The 23,700-nt window shown below is 39.8% G+C and overlaps 3 protein-coding genes and 1 pseudogene across 5 annotated transcripts; 2 read left to right on the top strand and 2 right to left on the bottom strand.

Moving 5' to 3' along the window:
* The first annotated feature begins 1,690 nt into the window (after positions 1–1,690).
* Positions 1,691–3,932, top strand: LOC135629049 (phospho-2-dehydro-3-deoxyheptonate aldolase 2, chloroplastic-like). The gene is made up of 5 exons (XM_065136182.1): positions 1,691–2,283; positions 2,387–2,664; positions 2,798–3,074; positions 3,166–3,411; positions 3,496–3,932. Exons 1-5 carry the CDS (start codon positions 1,747–1,749, stop codon positions 3,775–3,777), a joined length of 1,620 nt encoding a protein of 539 aa, XP_064992254.1. The 5' UTR covers positions 1,691–1,746; the 3' UTR covers positions 3,778–3,932.
* A 920-nt stretch (positions 3,933–4,852) lies between these two features.
* Positions 4,853–14,061, top strand: LOC135584818 (lysine-specific demethylase JMJ21-like). 3 transcript variants are annotated; one of them, XM_065136179.1, is made up of 16 exons: positions 4,853–5,095; positions 5,469–5,576; positions 5,722–5,774; positions 5,876–6,018; positions 6,407–6,604; positions 6,684–6,883; positions 7,449–7,548; positions 7,628–8,218; positions 8,351–8,473; positions 8,779–8,859; positions 8,940–9,244; positions 9,380–9,613; positions 10,268–10,352; positions 10,442–10,664; positions 12,563–12,743; positions 13,568–14,061. In XM_065136179.1, exons 1-16 carry the CDS (start codon positions 4,965–4,967, stop codon positions 13,704–13,706), a joined length of 2,895 nt encoding a protein of 964 aa, XP_064992251.1. In that variant the 5' UTR covers positions 4,853–4,964; the 3' UTR covers positions 13,707–14,061. The 3 variants fall into 3 exon arrangements, with proteins under 3 accessions (XP_064992251.1, XP_064992252.1, XP_064992253.1); XM_065136181.1 differs by having other exon boundaries at positions 5,054–5,095; positions 5,469–5,602; XM_065136180.1 differs by lacking the exon at positions 5,722–5,774 and having other exon boundaries at positions 4,955–5,095.
* Positions 14,062–15,751: 1,690 nt separating this feature from the next.
* Positions 15,752–18,464, bottom strand: LOC103991567 (small ribosomal subunit protein eS6-like; annotated as a pseudogene).
* Positions 18,465–18,887: 423 nt separating this feature from the next.
* LOC135584814 (serine/threonine-protein kinase SAPK1-like) lies at positions 18,888–23,054 on the bottom strand. The gene is made up of 9 exons (XM_065136183.1): positions 22,811–23,054; positions 22,186–22,260; positions 20,926–21,027; positions 20,774–20,827; positions 20,578–20,670; positions 20,410–20,502; positions 20,173–20,277; positions 19,463–19,561; positions 18,888–19,353 (listed from the first exon to the last, which is right to left on the bottom strand). The coding sequence occupies exons 1-9, from the start codon at positions 22,928–22,930 to the stop codon at positions 19,066–19,068; spliced, it is 1,029 nt and encodes a 342-aa protein (XP_064992255.1). The 5' UTR covers positions 22,931–23,054; the 3' UTR covers positions 18,888–19,065.
* Between the last annotated feature and the right edge of the window lie 646 nt (positions 23,055–23,700).

Genomic DNA, 23,700 nt, shown 5'->3' with positions numbered 1-23,700 from the left:
TCGTCATGCGTTTGAATGGTTTCATGTACTAATTATCTCTTCACGAGAATACCTTCAATCTTGCAATTATTCCTCGTGCAAAGCATGGGATTTATCGTCATGCGTTTGAATGGTTTCATGTTTAGACTCATTATGTTGGTTTTTATGGTTAAGAGTCCTATGAGAATAAAACAATAATGAAGCAAGATTCTTATTTTATGACTCGAATGATTAGACTTCTCATGCATTAGATTCATCATTTATACAACTCATAGATCAAGCGAAGTTGATAACTTGTAGTGAAAGTTTTAATGAATCATCACAAAAAGGTAATATTTGACTTAAAAATGAATGATTTGACTTTTCCTTTTCCTATAACAAAAAGAAACGGAGAATCATATTTTGTATAGTCTGTCATCCTAAATTTCTAATTGAATATGTTTCAATTATTAGAGTATTCACTATTGATAGAAGAAAACAATTACTAAGGAATATGATTTATATATGCACACCAAACCCCCCACCCTCCTCCGCACGTGATTTATACACGCACAGCTCCGAGCCACACCACCGAACACGTCGGCTCGGAGCGACCCCCTCCCTCCGGTCGCGCACAACTCGGCGAGTGATTGGCGCGTTTGGGTCCGTGACTCGCCACACCGACGTGGCCGATGATTCGACTCGGCGATGTACAAGAAGTGGGCCCCGAGATGACTCCTCGCTGTGTCCAATCACAATTAGGTGGTCGACATGCAGCCTGACGTCATTTCTCATCGGGTCAACGACTTGAGTTACGACTTCGAACAAGAACCGGGTGTGGTCTGTGGTCATGCCCCAAGTGGATTCTCGTCACTTTATTCGCGTCAGAGGCAAAGATGGTTGTTGGAGATTAATGCACTTTGGAAACTTAAACAGAGTATTATTAACGCAGGAATTTATTCCTACTGCATTCCAAAAGTACTTTTTTATTTTTTTAAATATGATACATGAACATATGTTATGTATATATAAATAAATCATATGTGTAAGCATTATGAATCAATTCTTGTTTTTTTTTTTTGGAGGCGGACAAGTTTTTCTTTTCATATCAATCGTCGAGAAAAATCCTCTATTCCGTTAAGAGAATTTTTTCATCTTAATCTGTATAAATAGGAGAGGGACACGTTAACGTATTTAAGTTTTTTTATTTCTTCAATAAATTTTTTTAATAAATTTTTTTTAATAATTATTTTTATCTTATATTATTTTCACCGCGGGGGTACGATAGAAGATAAGATTTTCCCAACAATATAAGGAAATCTCACTATTCTATTAAAAAAAATCTTTTATTCTGTTGAGGTAAATTCTTCTTCCTAATCTTTTAATCTGTATAAATAGAAAAAGAACATGTAAATGTATTTAAACTTTTTTATTTCTTCAACAAAGCTTGTTCGATTGCTGTTCAATTCCTTCGATTCCAGGTGCTGCAGCGGAGCTATGTTTTGAGCTTTGTTGTAACACCTGACATAGAATCGATAACATGTGTTATTAGTGAGACAGTAGGATCGCTGAGCTATGTTTTGAGCTCTACTGCGGTGCTTATATGACACGAGATTGCTTCTGCCAGCAATGCTAACATGTGTCACGAAGGATCCCCTACGCCAACTACCACCTCACCAACTCCCACAACCTTCGTTCCCCCTATAAAGTGCCTTTGCCACCCGCTCTCCTCCCTCCCTCTATCTAACCCATCCCCCGGCAGTAAAGGCAAGCTGCTTTCTCGAGGATATGGCCACCCTCTCCCCTGCCACCAACCTCCTCCACCGTCTTTCCTCCTCCTCTGTCCTCTCCGCCACCGAGCGAGGCAACCGCCAACCCGGCCTTGCTTCCTTCCTCCCGAAGACGTGTCGGATCAGACCTCGCCGGTCCATCTCCTCCGTGCACGCCGCGGAGCCAGCCAATACGCCGGTTGTGACCAACAAGCCCAAGAAACTGGACACGGCTCCGGCACCGTCGACGAAGTGGGCGGTGGACAGCTGGAAGGCTAAGAAGGCGCTGCAGCTGCCGGAATATCCGGATGAGAAGGAGCTGTCGGAGGTGCTACGGACGATCGAGAGCTTCCCGCCGATCGTGTTCGCCGGGGAGGCGCGCCACCTAGAGGAGCGCCTGGCGGACGCGGCCGTTGGGCGGGCCTTCCTCCTCCAGGGCGGCGACTGCGCCGAGAGCTTTAAGGAGTTCAACGCCAACAACATCCGCGACACCTTCCGCGTCCTCCTCCAGATGGGCGCCGTCCTCATGTTCGGCGGCCAGATGCCGGTTGTCCGGGTAAGGCGCTGACAACCGAGATCCGAGGAGATCTGGGCCGTGGGCTGGGTGAGGGTTCTGGTGCATCTGATGGTTGAATCGCCGGTGGCGATTCGTTGTGCAGGTGGGGCGGATGGCGGGGCAGTTTGCGAAGCCGAGGTCGGAGCCCTTGGAGGAGCGAGACGGGGTGAAGCTGCCGAGCTACAGGGGAGACAACGTGAACGGCGACGCCTTCGACGCCAAATCCCGGGTCCCGGATCCGCAGAGGATGATAAGGGCATACACCCAGTCGGCGGCGACGCTGAACCTGCTGCGGGCGTTTGCCACCGGAGGTTACGCCGCGATGCAGAGGGTCACGCAGTGGAACTTGGACTTTACCGAACACAGCGAGCAGGGAGACCGGCGAGTCCCTTTTGCTCTTTGCTAGGATTCTAGAGCTTCCACTATCTTCTAAAGATTCTACTGCTCTGTTTCTCTGCCTGATTCATTGCCTAATAATGGACATCTAGCGATCAACTTCGATGAATTGTTGCAGATATCAGGAGCTGGCACACCGGGTGGACGACGCACTGGGGTTCATGGCTGCGGCGGGGTTGACGATGGACCACCCCATAATGACCACGACCGAGTTCTGGACCTCCCATGAGTGCCTTCTCCTCCCCTATGAGCAGGCTCTCACTCGACAGGACTCCACCTCTGGCCTCTATTACGACTGCTCCGCCCACTTCCTCTGGGTCGGCGAGCGGACCCGGCAGCTCGACGGTGCCCACGTCGAGTTCCTTCGTGGTGTTGCCAACCCCTTGGGCATCAAGGTAATTAGCAGTTCCTCTCTGCCTTTATCAGATTGGAAACTACGTCGAAGAGGCGAGGTGATGATTCATAAGCTAAGTTGGATGGATGTAGGTGAGCGACAAGATGAATCCTAAGGAGCTGGTGAAGTTGACAGAGATTCTGAATCCCCACAACAAACCTGGAAGGATCACCGTAATCGCACGGATGGGAGCAGAGAACATGAGGGTGAAGCTTCCTCACCTCATCAGGGCTGTTCGCTCTGCAGGTCAGATTGTGACTTGGGTGAGCGATCCCATGCACGGCAACACCATCAAGGCCCCGTGTGGCCTCAAAACTCGGCCTTTTGACGCCATCCGGGTGTGAATCCGTCCTCCGGTCATGTCTCCTACCGCATCGAACTTTGGAACGTCAACATCAACTGCCTTCCTTCTGTGTGGCCAGGCGGAGTTGCGAGCATTCTTCGACGTGCACGAGCAGGAGGGGAGCCACCCGGGCGGCGTGCATCTGGAGATGACGGGGCAGAACGTGACGGAGTGCATCGGCGGGTCTCGCGCCGTCACCTTCGACGACCTCAGCTCGCGGTACCACACCCACTGCGACCCCAGGCTCAACGCATCCCAGTCCCTGGAGCTGGCCTTCATCATCGCCGAGCGCTTGAGGAAGCGGCGCATCCAGTCGCTGCATCGGACCGGCCCGAGCTCTTCGCCACCCGAGCCATTCTGACGGAACGAAATCGGAATCTCTGCTCTCGATCTCAGATCTCCATGAATGCTCCTCCTACATTAAGCCATGAGAGCAGATATCTACTCTGTTTCATCCCTGCTGTGGACAACATGTCTTATGAATGTTACTTTATGGCACATCAACTTTGCCTCTCCTGTTCTCGCCGCCCTTGGTAGGTGTAGCCAGAGGCAACGTCGCTTGCTCGACACCCCCTCCATTGACTGTGTTTACTGCTCCATCGCCTTCTCATCCATGAACGCCGCAAACCTCCGTCGCGTCCACCGCGTTCTTCTCCTTCGTCTCCTCCGCAGCCCCTTTCAAAGAAACCTTCAAGGTCAGGACCGTCAAGGTGGTTGGGCTCCAGCAACCACTCGAATAGCTATTGTTGTTTCCATCGATGACCCTCGCAAGGGTCGTCCGCCCTCTGTAGTCGTCGCCCACGCATGCTCAGATCACTATCGACCGAATCGAAGAGGAGGAAGAACACGAAGTGAGCATTCATGTCCATTTTTAGAAATATTAATTTTTTTTTAATATTCCTAATTATAATCCCTCGATTACGAATAGATATTTTCTTAATAAAATTTAATTTTATTAAATATAAATACTCAATTATCGGTCATATTTTTATATTTTTTAATTAATTTAAAATATGATATCTTTCGGATTAATACCTAATTCCATCGTGATGAAGAAAGATATTCCGATAATTAGGAGAAGAAAAGAAGAGTAAGAAGAACGGAAAGCAAAAAAATTGCACAGATGGAATGGAAATAAGGATTAAAAAAATGCTAAAATTACCGAACTACCCTTCACTAGAATTCTTAATTTAGCTATATATTTGGGATTGAAATAGAAATGTATTTTGCGCGAAAAGTCCAAAACAGAAACATTTTTCTATCGGCAGCTTCCAGAAATGCTTTGCCCGTGCGAAATGTTAACCCCCATGTTTGTGCCAAGTGGCCACGTTGACATGGAATAAGACCGTGTGCGATTCGGCTTCCTACGTGGGGATGACAGCCGCGTGGCTTTCGCGTCGGGGTAACGCGGATAAGTAAACCAGCTTTTTAAATGGTTGCTCCCTTCCCCCAAAGCGATCCCGTCACAGCCGCTTCGCAGCGAAAGCAGAGGGGAGAAATCCTCGCCCGTTCAGCCCCCGAGCGTTGATTCTCTACGTGTATCTTTCTATGGAGCCGATGATCGGAGATCGGAGGCCCGACGCCCTCGGCACCCTCCGTGTCCTTCCCGACGAGACCCTTTGCGCCATCCTCGATCTCCTCTCCCCGACCGATCTTGCCCGCCTCTCTTGCGTCAGCAGGTTTTCTTCCGCCTCCCCTCGATTCCTTCTCTTCCTCTTCACTTTTTCTTCTTGAATTCCAAACTTAATTTGTTGAAGATCGTGATATAGACATGTGATAATGGTGAGATTTAAGATTGTGGGAGAATATGGCTTCCATGGATAGGGGTTCTTGATGACCTAGGTCTCTCTTCTTTTATTGAATGAGAAGAATTATAGGTTGGTACTATTGTCAGTGTTATCGTGATTCTAAGAATTAACAAGTGTGATTCCATGTTATTCCTGTGCGTTGGGGGGGATAGTATGAAGCTTAAATGCTCGATTGACATTCCATGTTTTTTATGCTCCTTTTTTAGTTTGAGTATTAGGTAATTTGACTTGTTGAATCTTATAGTGTTATGTATATACTCTGCAACGAGGAGCCACTGTGGATGAGTCAGTGTCTTAGAGATGGAGGTCTTGTTGAGTACAGAAGCAGTTGGAAGAAGACAACACTGCACAGGCAAGTAGATTGGCTTTGTAGCCATGGTACGAACCAACCCCCCCCCCCCCCCCTCCCTTTTTTTTTTTGCCTTTCTTGAAGAACTCAGAAACAGCCAAAAGACGCTGCTGACAAACTTTAGTTTTCTTCATTATATATGCTCCAGGCAAAACCTCTATACCAAATCTGAAATTTGTGAAAAACCTCGGCAATTTGATGGTACTAACATTTTCATTCGCAGCTCTTGTTGTTTTAAGCTAGCTATCTTATCAGACAAATAATAGTCATCCATAAATGAAGTGACTGTCCTGCTTCTGCAGGATTCATCTCTTGGTTTTTGTACAAAAGATGGTACAGATGTTTTACCACTTTGACTGCATACTCATTCGACTTTGGAGATATCGAAAGAAAGAAGAGTATTACCTTGGAGGAGTTTCAGTCTGAGTACGATGGCAAAAGGCCAGTAAGTTTCAGAACAAGGCCTTTTTCAGTTTTGCAAAAATTATGTGTGTAAAATGCAGAGAAATTATTGTCATTTCCATGATTGATATGCAAATCTTGTAGATTCATTTTATGTCTTGAGAAAGTAACTCATAAGATGAGTCTCTAAGGGTAAAATCTTTATAGACAAGGCTTGTTTCTTTGGTCATGACAGTTGGCTAAATTATGTGCATGCACCATTTGATCATCATTTCTGCGTCGTGTAACTATATATGTATTTTTTAACCCTCCTGTATTCTCTCAAGACTGTATTTCGCCTTTCTCATATTTTGTCCATGCTAGCTTTTAACAGTTTTGAATTTTATGTAATTTTAGTTGATATGGGACTTCTAATTATACTTCCTTTTCAGGTTTTGCTTACTGAATTGGCCTATACTTGGCCAGCAAGAACTAAGTGGATGGTTGACCAACTATCATTGAACTATGGGGATGTTGCATTTAGTATATCTCAAAGGAGTTCTAAGAAGATTACCATGAAATTCAGAGATTATATCTCATACATGGAAGTTCAGCATGATGAAGATCCCCTATACATTTTTGATGAGAAGGTAGCTCCATATTTCTCAGTCTTGTAAAGAGTGCTTTGTGGTGCTGAATGAAATTTTTTAAATGCCACTGTTTTTCCAGTTTGGGGAAGTTGCACCATCCCTCTTGGATGATTATAGCGTTCCTTATCTCTTCCAAGAAGATTTCTTTGATGTCTTAGATCCAGATAAACGACCTGCATTTAGATGGCTAATTATTGGGCCAGAAAGGTCCGGAGCATCTTGGCATGTTGATCCAGCATTGACCAGTGCCTGGAACACACTTCTTGTTGGACGAAAAAGGTCAGTTTGCTTCTAGAATAATTTGGGTTATTGGCTTATCTATTGCTGTACTTAAATGCTCCCTACTTTGAATATACTTTGAGGAGTTGTTTATAATTAGTAAATCATATACTTTGCTACACTGATTAGTCAACCATCTTATCATCAACTTTCAACCCCTAAAGAAATCATCATATCTTCACCAAAAAGAAAGAAAAATGAATCAATCATCTGGTAGTGTTCCTTCTTTGGTTGCATAATACTCCATGCTAGGTTGCAGGATATGTCAGTATTTTCTAAAAAAATATATTTATATGTAGTTGCACAGCTAACAGAGTATCATGTCTGTGTAGAAAATTTTTGAAAATTTTGTCATGGCTACTAATGTCATGGACTTCCACAGCTGCATGATTTTAATGAATTTCTCCACATGATACTTCGAGATGTTGACTGATCTCATAGATTTAGTTCTTGGCAGGTGATTTTAGTATTACAGCTGTGCACTTGTACTTGTTTGCTTCAGCATGCTTTCGTCGCTTCTGATGAACTACTCATATATGACTAATACTACATTATTTCTTTACAGATGGGCACTTTATCCGCCAGGTAGAGTGCCTGCAGGTGTTACTGTACATGTGAATGAAGAAGATGGTGATATTAATATTGAAACCCCAACATCCTTGCAGGTAACTAGAATTAATGTCTGTGAAACCAGTATATTATAACCATGTTTCACTTATGTAAAAATAAGTTTGCATTCTGCAGTGGTGGCTGGATATCTATCCTCAGCTTGCTGATCATGATAAGCCATTAGAATGTACTCAGTTGCCTGGTGAGACTATATTCGTGCCCAGTGGTTGGTGGCATTGCGTGCTAAATTTAGAAACAACTGTTGCTATCACACAAAACTTTGTGAATAAAACAAACTTCGAGTTTGTATGTCTGGATATGGCTCCTGGTCATCGTCATAAAGGAGTATGTCGTGCTGGATTCCTGGCTGTCGAAAATAATTTTCTTAGAAGTGTAGAAAGTGATGGGTTTCCTAAAACAAGTTCATTGGACGACCCTGATATGCCTAGGAAAGAAAAAAGACTCAAAGGTTCAGGTCTTGGGAGCAAACCATTTCAATTCAATGACAGTTGGCGTGCTGAAAATGCACTGTCCCCGCTCCATAGTAAGATCCAGGATGAGAGTTTCTCTTATGACATAAGCTTTTTATCTACATTTTTGGAGGAAAATAGAGACCACTATAATTCTGTTTGGAGCCCTAGCAACTCCATTGGGCAAAGAGAAATGCGAGAATGGTTATACAAGCTCTGGATTTCAAAACCAGCAATAAGAGAATTAATATGGAAGGTATTATTTATTGATATGTTTTTTGATATTGAAAATGGAACTTCTATGGTTTATTTTTAAATTTGTGGATATTTAAATTGTCAACTTGTTCTCTCCCACAATTTTTAGAAATGTATGTTCTGTTGCTTCTAGGGAGCACAAATAGCTTTAGACATCGACAAATGGTATGCACGCTTGATAGAAGTTTGTACATGCTATAATCTGCCCCCGCCTTTGGATGATGAGAAGTTTCCTGTTGGCACAGGTAGCAATCCTGTAAGTAGTTTCTTTATAATCTTTCTTGGAACATGCATAAACAAGCTTTATGGTAGTTTGCTTTTCCTGACAAGACTTTGCAACATATATTAGTATCAGATAGGTATCAGATTGATTCACTGAGTTCTTTGTTGCTTCTAGAAATTTTAGTTTATGAACATTTAGATTTGGTCCTGAACCTTTTAAATTTGGTAAATGTTTCAGGCTTGGGATATTATGTGAATCTGCCTTTTCTCTTGTTAATTTAGAATGATCCCAGGCGTTATCTGCTTTGTTTACATGGACAAATTATTCTGCTTTTGCAGGTTTATCTTGTTTCTGACTATGTAATAAAACTCTTTGCTGAAGGGGGTCTGAATTCTTCTATTCACAGTTTGGGCACTGAGGTATCACTTGTTGCATTGTTCTGTTATTATGCGACTCTTTTGTAATCTTTCGTCAATTTCTGTTTCTTCTGCTTTGCCAGCTTCAGTTCTACCATCTTCTTCAACATACCAACTCATCTCTGAAAGATCATGTTCCTGAAATTTTTGCAAGTGGGCTTCTATCCGAAGAAAATGGCTTTCTTAAAATATTTCCATGGGATGGAAAAGGGGTCCCTGATGTGATTGCCAATTGCAAACTTATAGGAGATTGCATGAAGGATAGTTTTCCCTTTGGTATATGGAGCAAGAAAAAGATCGAACTTGCTGATGCAGGATCCATTCCATGCACAAAGATGTGGCCTTACATAGTAACTAAAAGATGCAAAGGGGATATTTTTGCTAATTTGTAAGTTTTTCAATAGTCAGAAGTTTTAATAGGTGATCATTCTACTTACTAACTGCTGAATATATGCCTCTGCATTATCAGGGAACATTGAGTATTTTAGCAATAAAGTGGATACTGATTCTCTTTCTGTTGCAGGCGGGATACACTCTCTAGGGATGATGCCTTACATTTGGCTTCATTTTTGGGAGAACAACTGCGAAATCTTCACCTCTTACCCTTACCTTACTTCCATTATAGAAACAAATTAAATGTCAATAATGCTTCAACACAAGTGACTTCTGAAGATAATAATATTCCACTGGACTGGGAACTTATTGTTATGGCTCTGAATAGAAGAACAAGGGATGTTCAAAAACGTCTCAGCATATGGTAAGTGATGTTTTGCTTTAGATGGTATAGCAATGTGAGTTACTTAATTTGGTTATGTTATCATAAATATTTTTGACTGGAGTAAATACTTGTTAAAGTCTGGTAGATGGTAGGGCCTGGGAGCAGGTTATAACTTGTAAGATAAACTCGTCCCAGTATTTGTTTGAAGAGCAACATAATTCATTCATATTCACTAATTATTATTCACTTTGTTAAGACATCAGGTGGCCCAGCAAGGTCAATTCCTATTTTAATAATTACATCTATGCATTTGGAAATATGATATGGGTTGCCCTCAATTCTTTTAGTTAGGCTAGGGGAAAGTTTTTGATAGATAAATTTTGTTTACCTAATATCATTCTTCTTGATCATTGCATTCTTGTTTTAGTTATTTCTCATCTATTTTTTCCAGATGCCATACTATAACATCATCTATAAATCCTTAATTTCTCCACTCAGATTTTGATTATCATGACCCCACATGTGTTTTCCCTCCTCTGCAAGACTATTTCTTTCAGCTCCAATACTGATTCATGTTCATTAAATTATTGGAACACTTGAAGAATAAAGTCAAGCACCCTATGAATATATATGCTGTGTTTAGTGGTTTTGATTGAAACATGATGTCATATAACATTCTATTCAAATATTCAGGGGGGACCCTATACCAAGACATCTAATAGAGAAGGCTGATGCATATATTCCACATGACCTCACGATGTTGCTGGACTTAACAAAGGTCATTGTCTTGGTTCTCATTCTTTTCTTCCCTCATCTCTATGGTACAAGTATCCCCTTTTAGCTTATATGTCTTTTTGGATGAAGCAGGATGATAATGGCTTGTACAAGGTTGGTGTATCTCCTACTTGGATACACTCAGATATCATGGATGACAACATTCACATGGAACCATGCCAACCTATTCCTTGCTTTGAGCATTCTTCATGTTTAGCTCTAGCTGTTAATGGAGAATTGGATGCTCATGAAACAGAAGGAAGGCTAAGGAAATGGCAGCCAACTCACATTATTGATTTTAGTGACCTGTCAATAGGTCAGTAATTTTCTCATGAAAACCTATCTTTTATAATTTATGCTGTTGGGGGTCTCAGTTGCATGTAATGGATATTCGAAACTCAATTTTTAAATCATACTAGTATCATGTATGACATAATTGGCAATAGCTTAAATAACCATAGTAGACACCAAAAAGAATAATGTATTCCAAAAGATTGACCAAATTTTACATGGGAGAAAGAATGCTCTGAGTTTATCTTTGTACCAATCATCAATCTTCAAGATTTTCCTTTTTAGTCGGCAAATCCTATCTTCTTTTTGCCTCTTCTGGAGACCTATATTGAAGAGTCAACTTATTTAAAGAGGCATGTTAATGTCCATATATTCAAGCTGCTTAAAATGTGGTAAGAATCATCTCTATTCTATACACCTCTGGACTTGATATATGATACAAACAAAATTAACTGTTACAAACAGAATTAACTGTCTTGAATTTTTGTTAATCAAGATTAGTAGTCAAATTCTATTTTGTTCAGAATCCCTTTCTTTAATAACTTACTTATACTGTGGTTAGTGATTGTTTGACCAAAAACCTTTTCCCCCCTTCTTCTATTATATTCTTCTTATTTGTGGCAACACTTCCACTTAAGCCCTTCTACAAGGTTGAGGAAAAAAACTTAACAAGATTCTCTATCACTTCGGTTCAGTAGTTGAAATTCTTTTTCCTCTTGATGACATGCACCTGGATATCTATGATTTTCTCAGAGAAATCTTCTAAAAGTCACTTTCTGTTCCAGTTAGTCAACCCAGTTCCATAGTCACATAAATTGAAATCTGTAGAAGTGTCAATCTGGAAAACTTTCAGTAGTATGTCACATTTGATTTTTAGTGTCGACTATATAATACTTGTTCCACTGATATATGGAGATAAGTCAGAACATAAATTTCGTAGCATGGGAAAGTACTAGCACATTGTGACTGTGACTTTGGGATTTACAGCCTATGCCAAATATAAGTTCTTCACTTGTTGGAAAGAATTATGTGAAGTGCCTAAATAAGTACAGGCTGTGACTTGTTTTCATGTCGATCTTCTCACTTTTACTAGCATCTCTTTCGTGTAACCTGTGCTTATATATGATTAGTAAGATAAAAGAACTTTTGTTTTTGGTGCGTTCCTATGCCATCTTAGCATTAGGATAACATCTCTCTGATTTCTACAGTTTGTTGTTCCCACTGCTTTCATATATGATATTTAAATAACAACTATTTTGGTTTTTTGGTAATATTGAGAAGATGACTAATTGAGAGTATTGCTTCTGTGAGTATAGTAAGCAAACTTTCATGTGTGTTCTTTATCTTACTAATCATATATAAGCACAGGTTTCATGAAAGTTCTTTATCTTACTAATTAAATACAAGTTCTTTATCTTACTAAAGTTATCTTACTAATCATATATAAGCACAGGTTACATGAAAGAGAGACTAGTAAAGGTAAGAAGATTGATTCCTATGCCATCTTAGCATTAAGATAACATCTGTCTGATTTCTAGATTTTGTTGTTCCCACGGCTTTCATATATGGGAAATAGATAGCAACTCTTTTGTTTTTTTGGTAATATTTAAAACATGACTAATTGGGAGTATTGCTTCTGTGATTATAGTAAGCAAACTTTCATGTGTATTTCTGTGTTTCTATGAATTGCATATATACATATTCATACACATGCATACATGAATGGTTTTTAGTTAGTCCAGTGATGAACTAATTTACTGACAAATATGTTGATTTGGTATCCTAATTTCTGATATCATTTACTAGTTTAGTCCTTATGTAGACATTGAGAAAGCTATAATTGTTTTAGAGAAAAGAAACAGTTTTGTACCATTTGTTAATTTAATCATTTGTGCATGCATAATTATTTTATTTGTTGTCCAGGTGATCCTTTATATGACTTGATTCCAATATATCTGGATGTTTTTAGAGGAGATGAAGTTCTTTTTAAACAGCTTTTGAGAAGCTATAGACTTCCCTTGTCAAAAGCATCTATACATGGTGCACACTCTTGCAAAGTACCAGAGAACGAGGCGAAGTTCAAAAGACTGTCATATCGAGCCATGTACGTACACTTTGTAATTTGGTTATATGGTTTTCTCAGATCCATTTATATTGTTGTTGTTGTGACCATTCATTACTTTTTATCTTGTTGAGATATGCTAATTCACAACAGAAGGGCTGACAATAAATTGTCCTAGAACTAGGCTGCAAGTTGAGATGGTTAATCCGACCCCCTAACTCAATCCAATCAATGCATTTTCCTTTTCGGGGGCTTCGGTGACGTTGAGAAATCTTAACCAGGAACCAACTTTGAGTTGATTGGGTTGAGCCAATATCCAAGCCTTGGCTGAACATAAAGTAGTTTAACCAGTTCAAACTGAATCAAACCCAACCCCAACCCAAATAGCCTATATTGAAGAGTGGACTATTTGTAATTTAGAAGTATGTTTTCTATCACTAGCCCTTAGGTCAGGATAGCCTGAATTGTGAAGAATTTGATTGTCGGGATGGATTGGTTTTGACCTAGATCAAACCATCTTATGAGGATAATTCATGGACATGACAAGAATTTCATAATGGAGAAGTATATGACAGACTAATCTTCAAAGGCTTTCATATATATGTTTCTTGATCCAATGTCAGAGTCCTTACCCAATCGATTGTTACTTCCAAGTTGCATTGAATTGATTTTGATCACTCCATGTAGGCCGAATACTGCTTTTATTATTTTGCATCATGTATGGCAACACATGAATTTCTGATGGACCGAAGGTTTCTCTTTTCTTCTTGGGCTGTAATTGTTAAGGATAGATTACATCAATTCAGTATTTTTCAGTTTCAAAAGACTAGCAGTGGCCACAAGTAATATCTTGTTTGTTTTATCAGGTGCTACTGTATCTTACATGAAGAGAATGTGCTCGGAGCTATATTTAGTTTATGGAAGGAATTAAGGACTGCAGCGTCTTGGGAGGAAGTAGAAGAAACAGTTTGGGGGGAGTTGAATAATTATCAATGTTCTTATTGAGGAAACTTATCGGCAACTGAATCTGCCTGATCAATCTCGAATCTCCAGATTCTGGTTACATTGTCATACGATCAGGTTCGTCAAATGTGAGACTCCGGTTACAGTGGCATACTCTGGGCTATATTATGTGAAAGATCCATATCATTTCTTTTTGTAACATATACTTTTTTTTTCCTTTATTACACATGTTGAGTCACAGGATTAAGATGGCAAATCGGCTTCAAGGTGAAGTTCTGTGACTTCATCTGGTAGTTCTATTTGTGCAACTGAGTTATTTTGTATCTGGGTAGATACATTGTCATCATTGTTGTAGCTCCAAGTTTAAGATGATTACATCAGTATTTTGCCAGGGACAGATTCTGTACCTCTTTCCATCTGCATTCGACACTGAAACAGGTGAAAGTTCAGATTCAGCAAATCAGGTGGTTCTCGTTTGACTGTAAGAAGTTGCCATCAGCAAATTAAGTTAGGAACTGTTGGGTGAGAATGTGATTTAGGTCTGCTGATGCCAGAGTAAGTTGCATTACTGATGTTACTGTTACATCCACGAAGGCAGTTAAAAAAAAGATTTGTTTCTTTATTTTACATATATTTTTTGTAATAAGAGAATTATATTGGTAACCCCCTATTTTAATAATTTTTCACATTCCGAGGATATCTCTTTAATCTTCTCTCAGGAAGCTGCCAATAACAAGCTTCTTTAAATAGGGGATGCATTAAACATTTTCTTTGCTTGTTTTGAAATTATTGGTATTGTCATCAAATGCCTTTAATAATGGGAGGCGAAAGTTTGTTGGGATCGACTCCTCTTGGATATTTTGGAGAATAATGACTAACTCGAGATGGGGGTCAACCTATGCTTCCCTTGGTACATCAAGCTCCTCTGCTAACACAAAAATGAAGAGAAAAAATATTGTTGATGTCTTAGTCAGTCCAGTATGATCCGTACTATATGTGTTGGGTTGTTCGATATACGTACGAGGTGAAAACATCAAGTTCTTGAGATGTCATCTGCATAAAGACTAAGATCAAGAGAGGTTTGTCGATCCGATCCCTCTTATGCTCAAGTTAGTAACCTCAAGTCTTCGAGCGTGAAGACTAAGATCATGAGAGGTTTCTCGATCCGATCCATCTTATGCTCAATGCAAGTGGTCAAAAAAGATAAGTTCATATCTCATTATGTTAAGGATATATTTTTATATCCGGTTGCAAGTGACAGAATATTTCATAAAATATCTGACAAGAGAGAATGCTATATTTTATGAAATATTATTTGGACTATTGTCTATGCAAACATAGAGAATACCATATGAAATATTATTTGGACTATTGTCTATACAAACAAACAGATGGAAGATGATTTCACGTTATGATTAACCGATTATGTATGAGGTATATTGATTAAATGTTCACGTTATGATTACACGGTATGTAAAACGAAAAGGAAGGAGCGGTGAAGAAACAGGAGAAAGAGAGCAAAAAAGGGGAAAGGTAGCGGAGAGAGAAGAAAGAAAAATAATAGAAGGGAGGAAGAAGATAGAGATGGATGGAGAAATGGAGGATGAAGAAAAAGACCAAAGAAACGTAGCGGTGAAAGAGGAAGGAGAAGATGAGACGAAAGATAAATAGTGACGAATGAGCAAGCGACATTCAACGACAGACAATGTTGTGAGATTAGGAGGAATGGGTGGCAGGCTTTTGAGATATATATATATATATATATATATATAATGGACCATCCGAAATAGAAGCAATCTGAATGGTAAAATATGTGGGATGATCCTTTGAGAAAAGAATTGACGAGCCAAACAAAACAAAAAAAATCAACTGTTTCACTATTTTAGGAATAAATTATTCTTAAAAATAACGTTTGAAGAAAATATATAGTTCAAAATTACGATTCTACGTAGATGAAGACATTAAAATAAAAAAAAAAGATTAAGAACTTCAATAATCATATCCGATTTCACTGAGCCCACATAAACTCGGGCTAGAATTATCCAATTTCACTGAGCCCAGCGAAAGAATAAGAACTTCAAGACTCGGGCTAGAATTATCCAATTCAATTATCAGTTCTTTCAATCGTAAGGCAAAAGGCGTCAATTGCAACCACGTATAGAAAGATTCACCGCTAAAGACATCAAAGTAAAGCAAAAGAAATTAAGCTAAAATCTCGAACTGCAAAACAGCCGTACCCAAAAATCTTGATGTCAAAAGTTTAGGCAGCAACGGATGGCTTGGATGCAGCAGAAAGCTTGGACCTCCTCTTGGCCAAGCTCTCGCTCCTGCGCTCACGCTGCTCCTTGAGCCTGGTAGCAAGAAGCTTCTGGTACTCGGCTGCTTCGGACTTTGCCTTGGCAATCCTCCTCTTCTTCTCTGCAATCCTGGCTCACTTCCGTTGCAGCGTCAAGGGAGTCACAAGCCTCTGAATCTTGGGTGCCTTGCTGCATTTCTTGCCTACAAAAAAGGGTAGAAGAACATCTCATGAGCATAATCACATCACAGTTCATGTGAGCACTCCAAAACTGACTTCTCAAGTCGCAAAACAAAAATGTAATGTTGCTTTGGACTATGTAATAGCCAACATGAGTCTATTATTTATTGACTGAAGAAAGCAACATAATCTTAGTTAACTTTTGCTGAACAAAGTTGCTCGCAAGCTGTATACAAGTTAATACTAGATGTGAGATCTCCAATCAGAAAATGATAGTTTTATCTTCTAGATTCAGTATTGAGAAAAGGATCCATTATCATACTCAGCAAATAAGCAAAAACTCTAGAAATATTTGAAGTAATAATGATCGTCTTGTAGAGCCAACTGGATTACAATCATACAATAAACCAGTGAATGTCCTCAGAGCGATTAAGAAGCATTCCTTTCTTTTTGTCAAATGACAAAGGATCATACCCAAACTACTATAAACCAACACCAAATCAATTATACAGTGATTTCATAAGATCATGAACTACATTTACTAGGTCACAAACTACGATGACACATGAAACCAGTCTGACTGCAAATAGAATGACTTACCCGATTTGATAGTAAAGGTTCTGCAGTAAGTGTTGACATACTTGCGGACATCATCCTCCTTGGAGACGTTAAATAACTTCCTTATTTTGGAGGCCCTCTTTGGTCCCTCTCATTCTAGGCTTCTCAATGTCAGTTAAGCCGGGAAGATCATTCTCACCTTTCGTAACAATATCCAAATTCAAAACTGAAAGGTCAAGACTAACAATGCAACCACGAACAGACTTTCTCCTACGTTCTCCATTGCGCCTCCCAAAACCATGGAAGCAAGGTGTCCCTGCCACAAGATCCATAGCAGATGAGGATATAAACTTGGAAGAAAGGGTCACAAAGCGACAATCTCATTGCAATTGATTTTAGATATCATAAAGTTCAAGAAATCCAACCATGTGTCATAATTAAATCTGACTTTTGAGACAATTAAGTGATTAATATGTATCTTCCAATTTGTCATCTTATATAATCTTCCAACCAAAACTCAATCTTGTCATCTACTAAATAATATGAGACAAGGCACAGAATAGAGATACGCTTACCTCTATGCAAAAGCAGGCGAACACGGCCAGGCGTTAACACTCCTTGATTCATGGGGAAACCTTGTTTGTCACACCCTCCCATGATCTTGAAAACATAGCCCTTGAATTCCTGTAATGTATGCATGTTGTGGCCTTAATTCCAGGATGTTACTTCCAGAACAAAGACTTGTTATTCTAGTTTACTATGGTAGGCCCATACCTCACCAAGGCCATCTCCACTGACTTCCTGAGATATCCTCTTGTCGAAAAAAGCACAGATGCAAATGGCCAAGAAATTATAGTTAACCATGGATATAGAAATTAAGTTACCAGATGAAAACCCAATCATATAGTTTTTTTTTTTTTCCCTTCTCTAAAGTCAATGATGGATTCCCTATTGATTGACCTATTCCCCTTCTCAAAGGAATGTAACACTTCATAATTTATCATAAAAATAAAATAAAATATGTTGATGAGGTAAAACAAAAGTTTGCTCTTCATCTTTCTCACATTTGCCATCAAATTCTTAGTACACATATATCATTCACATTTCAATAATTGATCAATTATTGACCTTGAAAAATATGCATTCTCAATTATTGACCTTGACAAGGTGGAATGACGGAAAAGGCATAAAGATAGAGCAAGGTATGGAGCAAAAAAGATGGTGTTATGGTGGAAACAAAGAGGACATTCTTCACCATGAATTTGAAGATTTTCACTAGAGCATGCAAGTCTAAATCAGCTAGTCCAATAGCCACTCGACAATCTTAACGCCTGTTATGTTCTTCGGCATCGAATTATGATCTACAAACCGACTATCCAACAGCTACTTCGACGTCCCTTTCAAGCAAAACGGAAAACCAAAGAATCAATTTACGCAAGGTTTGACTACAACATGTGCAACTATGGTTCCGAAGGCTCGATTAGAACTTACAGCTTCTGGTCGTCATCGATCTCGAGATATTGCAATATTAAACTGCAAAATATTACACAACATTGCATAACCGATTGCAAAATCTAACCTTCTTGGGCACAAAATAGTGTACAAAATGGCGTAAAAATGAAATAAACAAGATTAAAGCAACGTATCCGGTGCTAGAATTCGAAGATTAGGGTAAAACACCTTCATTGTGAATCGAAGGATCCCTTGGCGACGGCGAAGGGAAGGAGGAGAACGCGCGATGGCCCGGCGCTTAGGGTTTACGTCCGAGGCTTTTCGATCGGTTTCCAAATGGCCGGTTTGTGTCGACTTCTTATGGACCGGAACGGTTCGAGCTGAACCGGTTCAATAATTCTTGACGCTATTTAATTACTACTTGGTTTGAGTCGACTTCTTATGGACCGGACCGGTTGCAGATGAACCGGTTTAGTGGTTCCGCCCCCTCTTTAATCACTCCTTTATATTGTTTGAAATCACAGCTTATTGCTGAGTTTAGTTTCGAGTTAACATGTTGAATTTGTTTTCCGTTAATAAACTCGTTGATCTTAAGGCCTCAATGGACGGATACGATCGATGTCACGATCCAAAATTTTGGTTCGGTTTGACCGTTCTTTTATTGAGCATCTATCAATCATTCGACTTTGATGAGGAGAAATCTGCAACCATTTAGTGAAATCACAAGAAAGGAAATGTCAGAGAAAGCCATTTGTAATCTGTAATCCACTGAACAACAAGAACAAGTAAAATTGTTACTGTTCCTCACAAAAGGAAGAAGAAAAGAGGAGCACATATCATACAGCATGCAGCTTCAGCCAAAAACACTGCCATATGCACACCAGGAGGGACCATGGCAACCCTTCTGATGAACTCTCAGAGAGCGCACACAAAATCCCCACTTGTTTCGATGTCATCAAGGTCCATGTCACCATCCATGTCATCAAGATCCATACTGCCACCTCCAATGAAGTGGCCATGGCCAAGCTTTGGAACCTCTCCTGGATTCTGTGCCTCTTGAATTATGGCCATGACCTCTTCGATGCTTTGAGTTGGAGCCATTGCGTCACCCGTCTCCAAACCATGTTGATACCCATCTGTTAGCTCCATGGGCAGATTCTTCAGAAACCAAGGATGGTTTTTTATCTCTGGAACTGTGATCCTCTGCGGGGTAAAAAATCGAATTAGCTTCTGCAGCTTTAAAGTTAAAAGGCGATTAGTTTCCCCTTTTCCTCCTCATTGTTGTCTCTTGATTGGATTAGTAAGGAGATACCTGCTCAGGGTTGGCTACAAATATCCGAGAAAGAAGATGCGTACAGTCTCTCGATACTCGAACATAATCCGGGATGCAGTACTGCACACTAAGTATCCGCTGCCAACAGAAATGTTTTTCGCTTTAGCAAATAGTGGCAGTAAATGATAACCGATACATAAAGTAAACAAACTATTTGGAGTCAGCTACATGCTTCTTTTCTTACGATGATCTGTATTTTGGGCACAGGCAATATCGCTATCACATATGTTCTTCACTTAAATCTCTATTATTATTTTCTTCATTTTTTTTTCCTGATCTCTTTATGATTAACAAACACTCTTTGATTGTAGTCTTAATAAATATAATATTGCCTAAACCTTCACTGTTTTTGCTCTATCTTTAGCAATTCAAATACTCGTCCTTTTATCTCAACTTCAATACCTATCGTAGAAAACTATTCTGAACCTTGAACTAACCATACTTGCAACTTTCTCTATCCTCTTTAATGGATAAAACACATCACATAGAATTTTCATTTTTCACTATTTCAACTTTTTGAAGCACATATATAGTGACTGCAACAAGGCAAATGAATTACTACTCAATTAGACCGAAAGGGCTGTCAAATTGTTTCTGTTTTTATCCAAGCTACACTGGTACAAGTATTGGTATAAGCTAGGATGAAGAAAAAGAAAAATATTCAGCATTAACCAGTGAAATATACTTACACCAAGTGTCTTTCGGAAGTTCCTAGGATCCTCTGGGTCCTCAAAGGGATAAGATCCAACCAGCATTACGTACAGCGTTACTCCACATGACCAAACATCTGCAATCTAGATATATATATATTTTGCAAACCAGATAGTTTATCAATAGCAGTGATTCAAGTTGATGAAAGATGGGCAACAAACCCACTTAATACCTCTGGAAAAAGGAAAAACTAAAGGAGGGTAAACATAACTCACCTTCCCGTCATATTCCCTTCTGGATAAAACCTCAGGAGCAATGTAAGCTGGTGTGCCAACAGTTGACTTTGGTTGAGAATGCAGGACTGAGGACTGGAAAATCAGAATAAACAGATTAAGTATTTATCACGGCTTATTAAATTTGAGCTTATGATAGTAGTCAAATACCTTGGAATAACCAAAATCACATATCTTAAGGCGGGGTGCCGTGCTACCATCCAAGAGTGTGTTTTCTAGCTTGAGATCTCGATGACATATTTGCTGCCATAAAAAATAATTAGGACGGTGTTACCATGCTACAGGTTGAAGTTTTAACATTGTAGGAAAAACACAGAAGGGGAAAAATAAGGGAGAAAAAACATACATTGGAGTGGCAATAGCTCACACCTGATATAAGTTGTTGAAAGAAGAATCTTGCCTGTTTGATTTGGTAAGAGAATTGAATTCAATGATTAGAGCATGGCCTCTAGCAGTGAGGCAGCATTTACCAGCTTAGATGATCAGAGGAACTTATACCTCATCCTCACTGAATCTTCCAGCATTGCATATCCTCTCAAAAAGCTCGCCGCCAGCAGCATATTCCATAACAATGGCTAGATGCGTCGGGGTTAACAAGACCTGAAGGTAATTTAATTTCATAAAGAAGATGAATTTTCACTAACACGAGGTAGTATTAGATGCTTCTGCACATTCCTCCAGATTAGCAGGTCAGCTCCCGAAAGAAACAACTACGAGAAAGATTAAGCGAATGATAGGAATTTTCTCTCAAACTGATATCAACATCATCTATTTATGCAAAACGTCGTGTTTGAAGAAAATGATCTACCTAAATAGTTTATTGAAAATGCAGAAATGCAGTGGATGTGGGTGACCATGTGTGTGCAAATCAAACAATAGAGCAAATTCAGTGTAAATGTTCTATAGTTACCAAATGATTCAAACATGATCAATCAGCAGATTTGCAGACTTGGTCATATACATACAGCATACTTTTTAATCAGAACTTGAACCAAACAACATAGTACTTCCAAATTTAAGTATCTTATCAAGATTGTGTTGGTTAGCCAGAGAAACCAGCTTGATCATATCTCAACAGAGAACTATGTGGATATAGGATGGCTACAGTTTCTTGAAAGTTTCAGACTTTTAAACCTTACAAGATTCATCAACCTTTAAACTTTAAAGTATAACAAGTTTCCAAAAACATGATGATACTGTTTGTTTATTGCTTGATCTCCATGACTAACAATGACCATGCAAATCTAACCATCCTCTGAATCAAAATTGCTATGTGAAACGTGCAAGGTAAGCATGTTTGAAGGGCCATGGAATAACTTGGCATTCTCACGAGATCAACTTGTAAAACATATATGGAAATATAGATACCACACCAAAAGCCATATCAGCCATTTCGACACTGTATGTTTTCACCAGCCATGCAAAATAGCTCCACTCATATCAGATACTACATCATTTGAGCCACTGATACAATGTGGAACAAGACAGTTAAAGCTTGTGATTAAGACAACCATTTTAACCTTCTTTGGTTGTAGGCTAGTTGTGGATATGATAGGTTGTAGCAATGAACTGATCCAGGTCTGCTCTTTTTGCAAGTAAATAAATCAATAAATTGATGGAAAGAACAAACAAACCATAAACAGTCTTAATCAGCTTTGGCAATCTTTAAAAGCCAAGGAAGACAAACAAGAAATGTCACCAAAACAACTCAATATGCCACAAGAAATGTCATCTCAATATTAAAAGAGCACCGGCTACCTCCTTAAATCGAACTATATTTGGATGCCTCAGTGATCTGTGGTTCATGATTTCCCTCTGAACGTGCTCATCAATCTGCACAAGTAATAAAAAAGGATAGATCAGCCAAAAAAGATGACAATTCGCAAAGGGGAAAACGCATCACGGTCTAAAAACAATTGCAAACAAAAGAGGAGAAATCACATAGTGAAATATTAATATCTACAGGACACTCATAAATCGACAGTAATTTACCAAACTAGAAACAACTAATGTGTTGAAATTGGATTCCAAAGCTGAATCTTGTTCGAAGAATACAGAGATTAGGGGGAAAACACAGGCACAGAGTGGAAAGGGTCCTCCAGTGCAGAAGTCGCAAGAAAAAATAATATGGAAAGTCAACAAAAAAAATAAGAAATTGCCATTGACTTGGTAACTTAGCCAAGTCCCAGAGGGAGATTGAAAAGGTGAACTCTTTAATTTATGGATTAAAGGGACAACAAACCATGAATTTGAAATAATATCCTACATCGGCAAAGAAACAATCGAAGTGTGACAATAGAAACCAAGAATTGAAGAGGAACATTAAGAAACAAACACCGATCAAGATTGGATTTTGAAGCGGAGGGCCGAAGAAAGATGCGACCTTGTGTCCTCTCTCGATGAGCTTTATGGCAAATAGCTCTTTAGTTCGCACATCCCTAACCAGCTTAGCCACGCCAAAGTTACCAGAACCAATGTCTCTCAGCACCTCGTACCGCTCCATTACGAATCAGATGAAAGCAAGGATCAAAGACAGATAGAAGAGCAGCCACTCCCTCCCCCTCTCTAGACTCTTGTACCGACAATGAAAACATAGGGGAAAACCAGAAAGAAAGGGCACAAGAGAGATATACTACGAGCTATTGGCTCGGAAATTGCGACTATACGTGTCCATCTATCCATCTATTACACGTCGAGTTTATTGCAGTATTGTCATCGTTGAAGGTGGAGCTCAGCGGAAATAGATAAAACAAAAAAGGGAGACCATAGAATCTGCCCTTCAGTGCTCCGTCGGAGTAGCTTAGTCCAGAGGTGGACTTGTCGTAGGGCGACATTCGACGATGTTTCGGGTGGGGCAAATCGGAGGCTGTCGTCACGTGTGGGCCGCGTCTTGCCGTTTAGACTTCCGCAGTCAAATCACTGAGCTGGATTGGTTTTGTGCCTTATCCGTAGTCCACTCTCCACGCGGAGCCACTTAGAAATGGGACGGAGCTGTCGGTATGGTGGCCGGTCGGTGGTTCTACTGAAAACGAGCTCCTTTGTCCTCTCCGTTATCAGAAGAGGTTCTTTTCGATTGGCGTTCAGTATTAGGGCTTCATTTTGATCGAGTACTTTCTTCAGCTCTAAAAAGGCTCCCTTTGTCTTCTCCTTTTGCATACCTTCGTTGCTCGACAAAGTAAGCTATGCTGGTTCCTTCTTTTCGGTTCGGCTCGGGACATGAGAGGAGGGAGGAGCATGATAAGGGGAAACCATCCGCGGGTTCAAGTGCAACGA

This window comes from Musa acuminata, chromosome BXJ3-1 (assembly GCF_036884655.1).
Source record: "Musa acuminata AAA Group cultivar baxijiao chromosome BXJ3-1, Cavendish_Baxijiao_AAA, whole genome shotgun sequence".
Taxonomy (NCBI): domain Eukaryota; kingdom Viridiplantae; phylum Streptophyta; class Magnoliopsida; order Zingiberales; family Musaceae; genus Musa; species Musa acuminata.
The sequence above is the reverse complement of the archived record's forward strand: the minus strand, read 5'-3'. Positions and strand labels throughout refer to the sequence as shown.

Excerpts from the sequence above, each read along its gene's own strand:
- LOC135629049 (XM_065136182.1), top strand. The coding sequence starts at position 1,747 with ATGGCCACCCTCTCCCCTGCCACCAACCTCCTCCACCGTCTTTCCTCC. Across the intron at positions 3,075-3,165 it reads CCAACCCCTTGGGCATCAAG|GTGAGCGACAAGATGAATCC; the intron begins GTAATTAGCAGT and ends GGATGGATGTAG. Across the intron at positions 3,412-3,495 it reads GGCCTTTTGACGCCATCCGG|GCGGAGTTGCGAGCATTCTT; the intron begins GTGTGAATCCGT and ends CTGTGTGGCCAG.
- LOC135584818 (XM_065136179.1), top strand. The coding sequence starts at position 4,965 with ATGGAGCCGATGATCGGAGATCGGAGGCCCGACGCCCTCGGCACCCTC. Across the intron at positions 6,019-6,406 it reads AGTACGATGGCAAAAGGCCA|GTTTTGCTTACTGAATTGGC; the intron begins GTAAGTTTCAGA and ends CTTCCTTTTCAG. Across the intron at positions 6,884-7,448 it reads CTTCTTGTTGGACGAAAAAG|ATGGGCACTTTATCCGCCAG; the intron begins GTCAGTTTGCTT and ends ATTTCTTTACAG.
- LOC135584814 (XM_065136183.1), bottom strand. The coding sequence starts at position 22,930 with ATGGAGCGGTACGAGGTGCTGAGAGACATTGGTTCTGGTAACTTTGGC. Across the intron at positions 21,028-22,185 it reads ATATAGTTCGATTTAAGGAG|GTCTTGTTAACCCCGACGCA; the intron begins GTAGCCGGTGCT and ends AATTACCTTCAG. Across the intron at positions 19,562-20,172 it reads ACTTCCGAAAGACACTTGGT|CGGATACTTAGTGTGCAGTA; the intron begins GTAAGTATATTT and ends TTCTGTTGGCAG.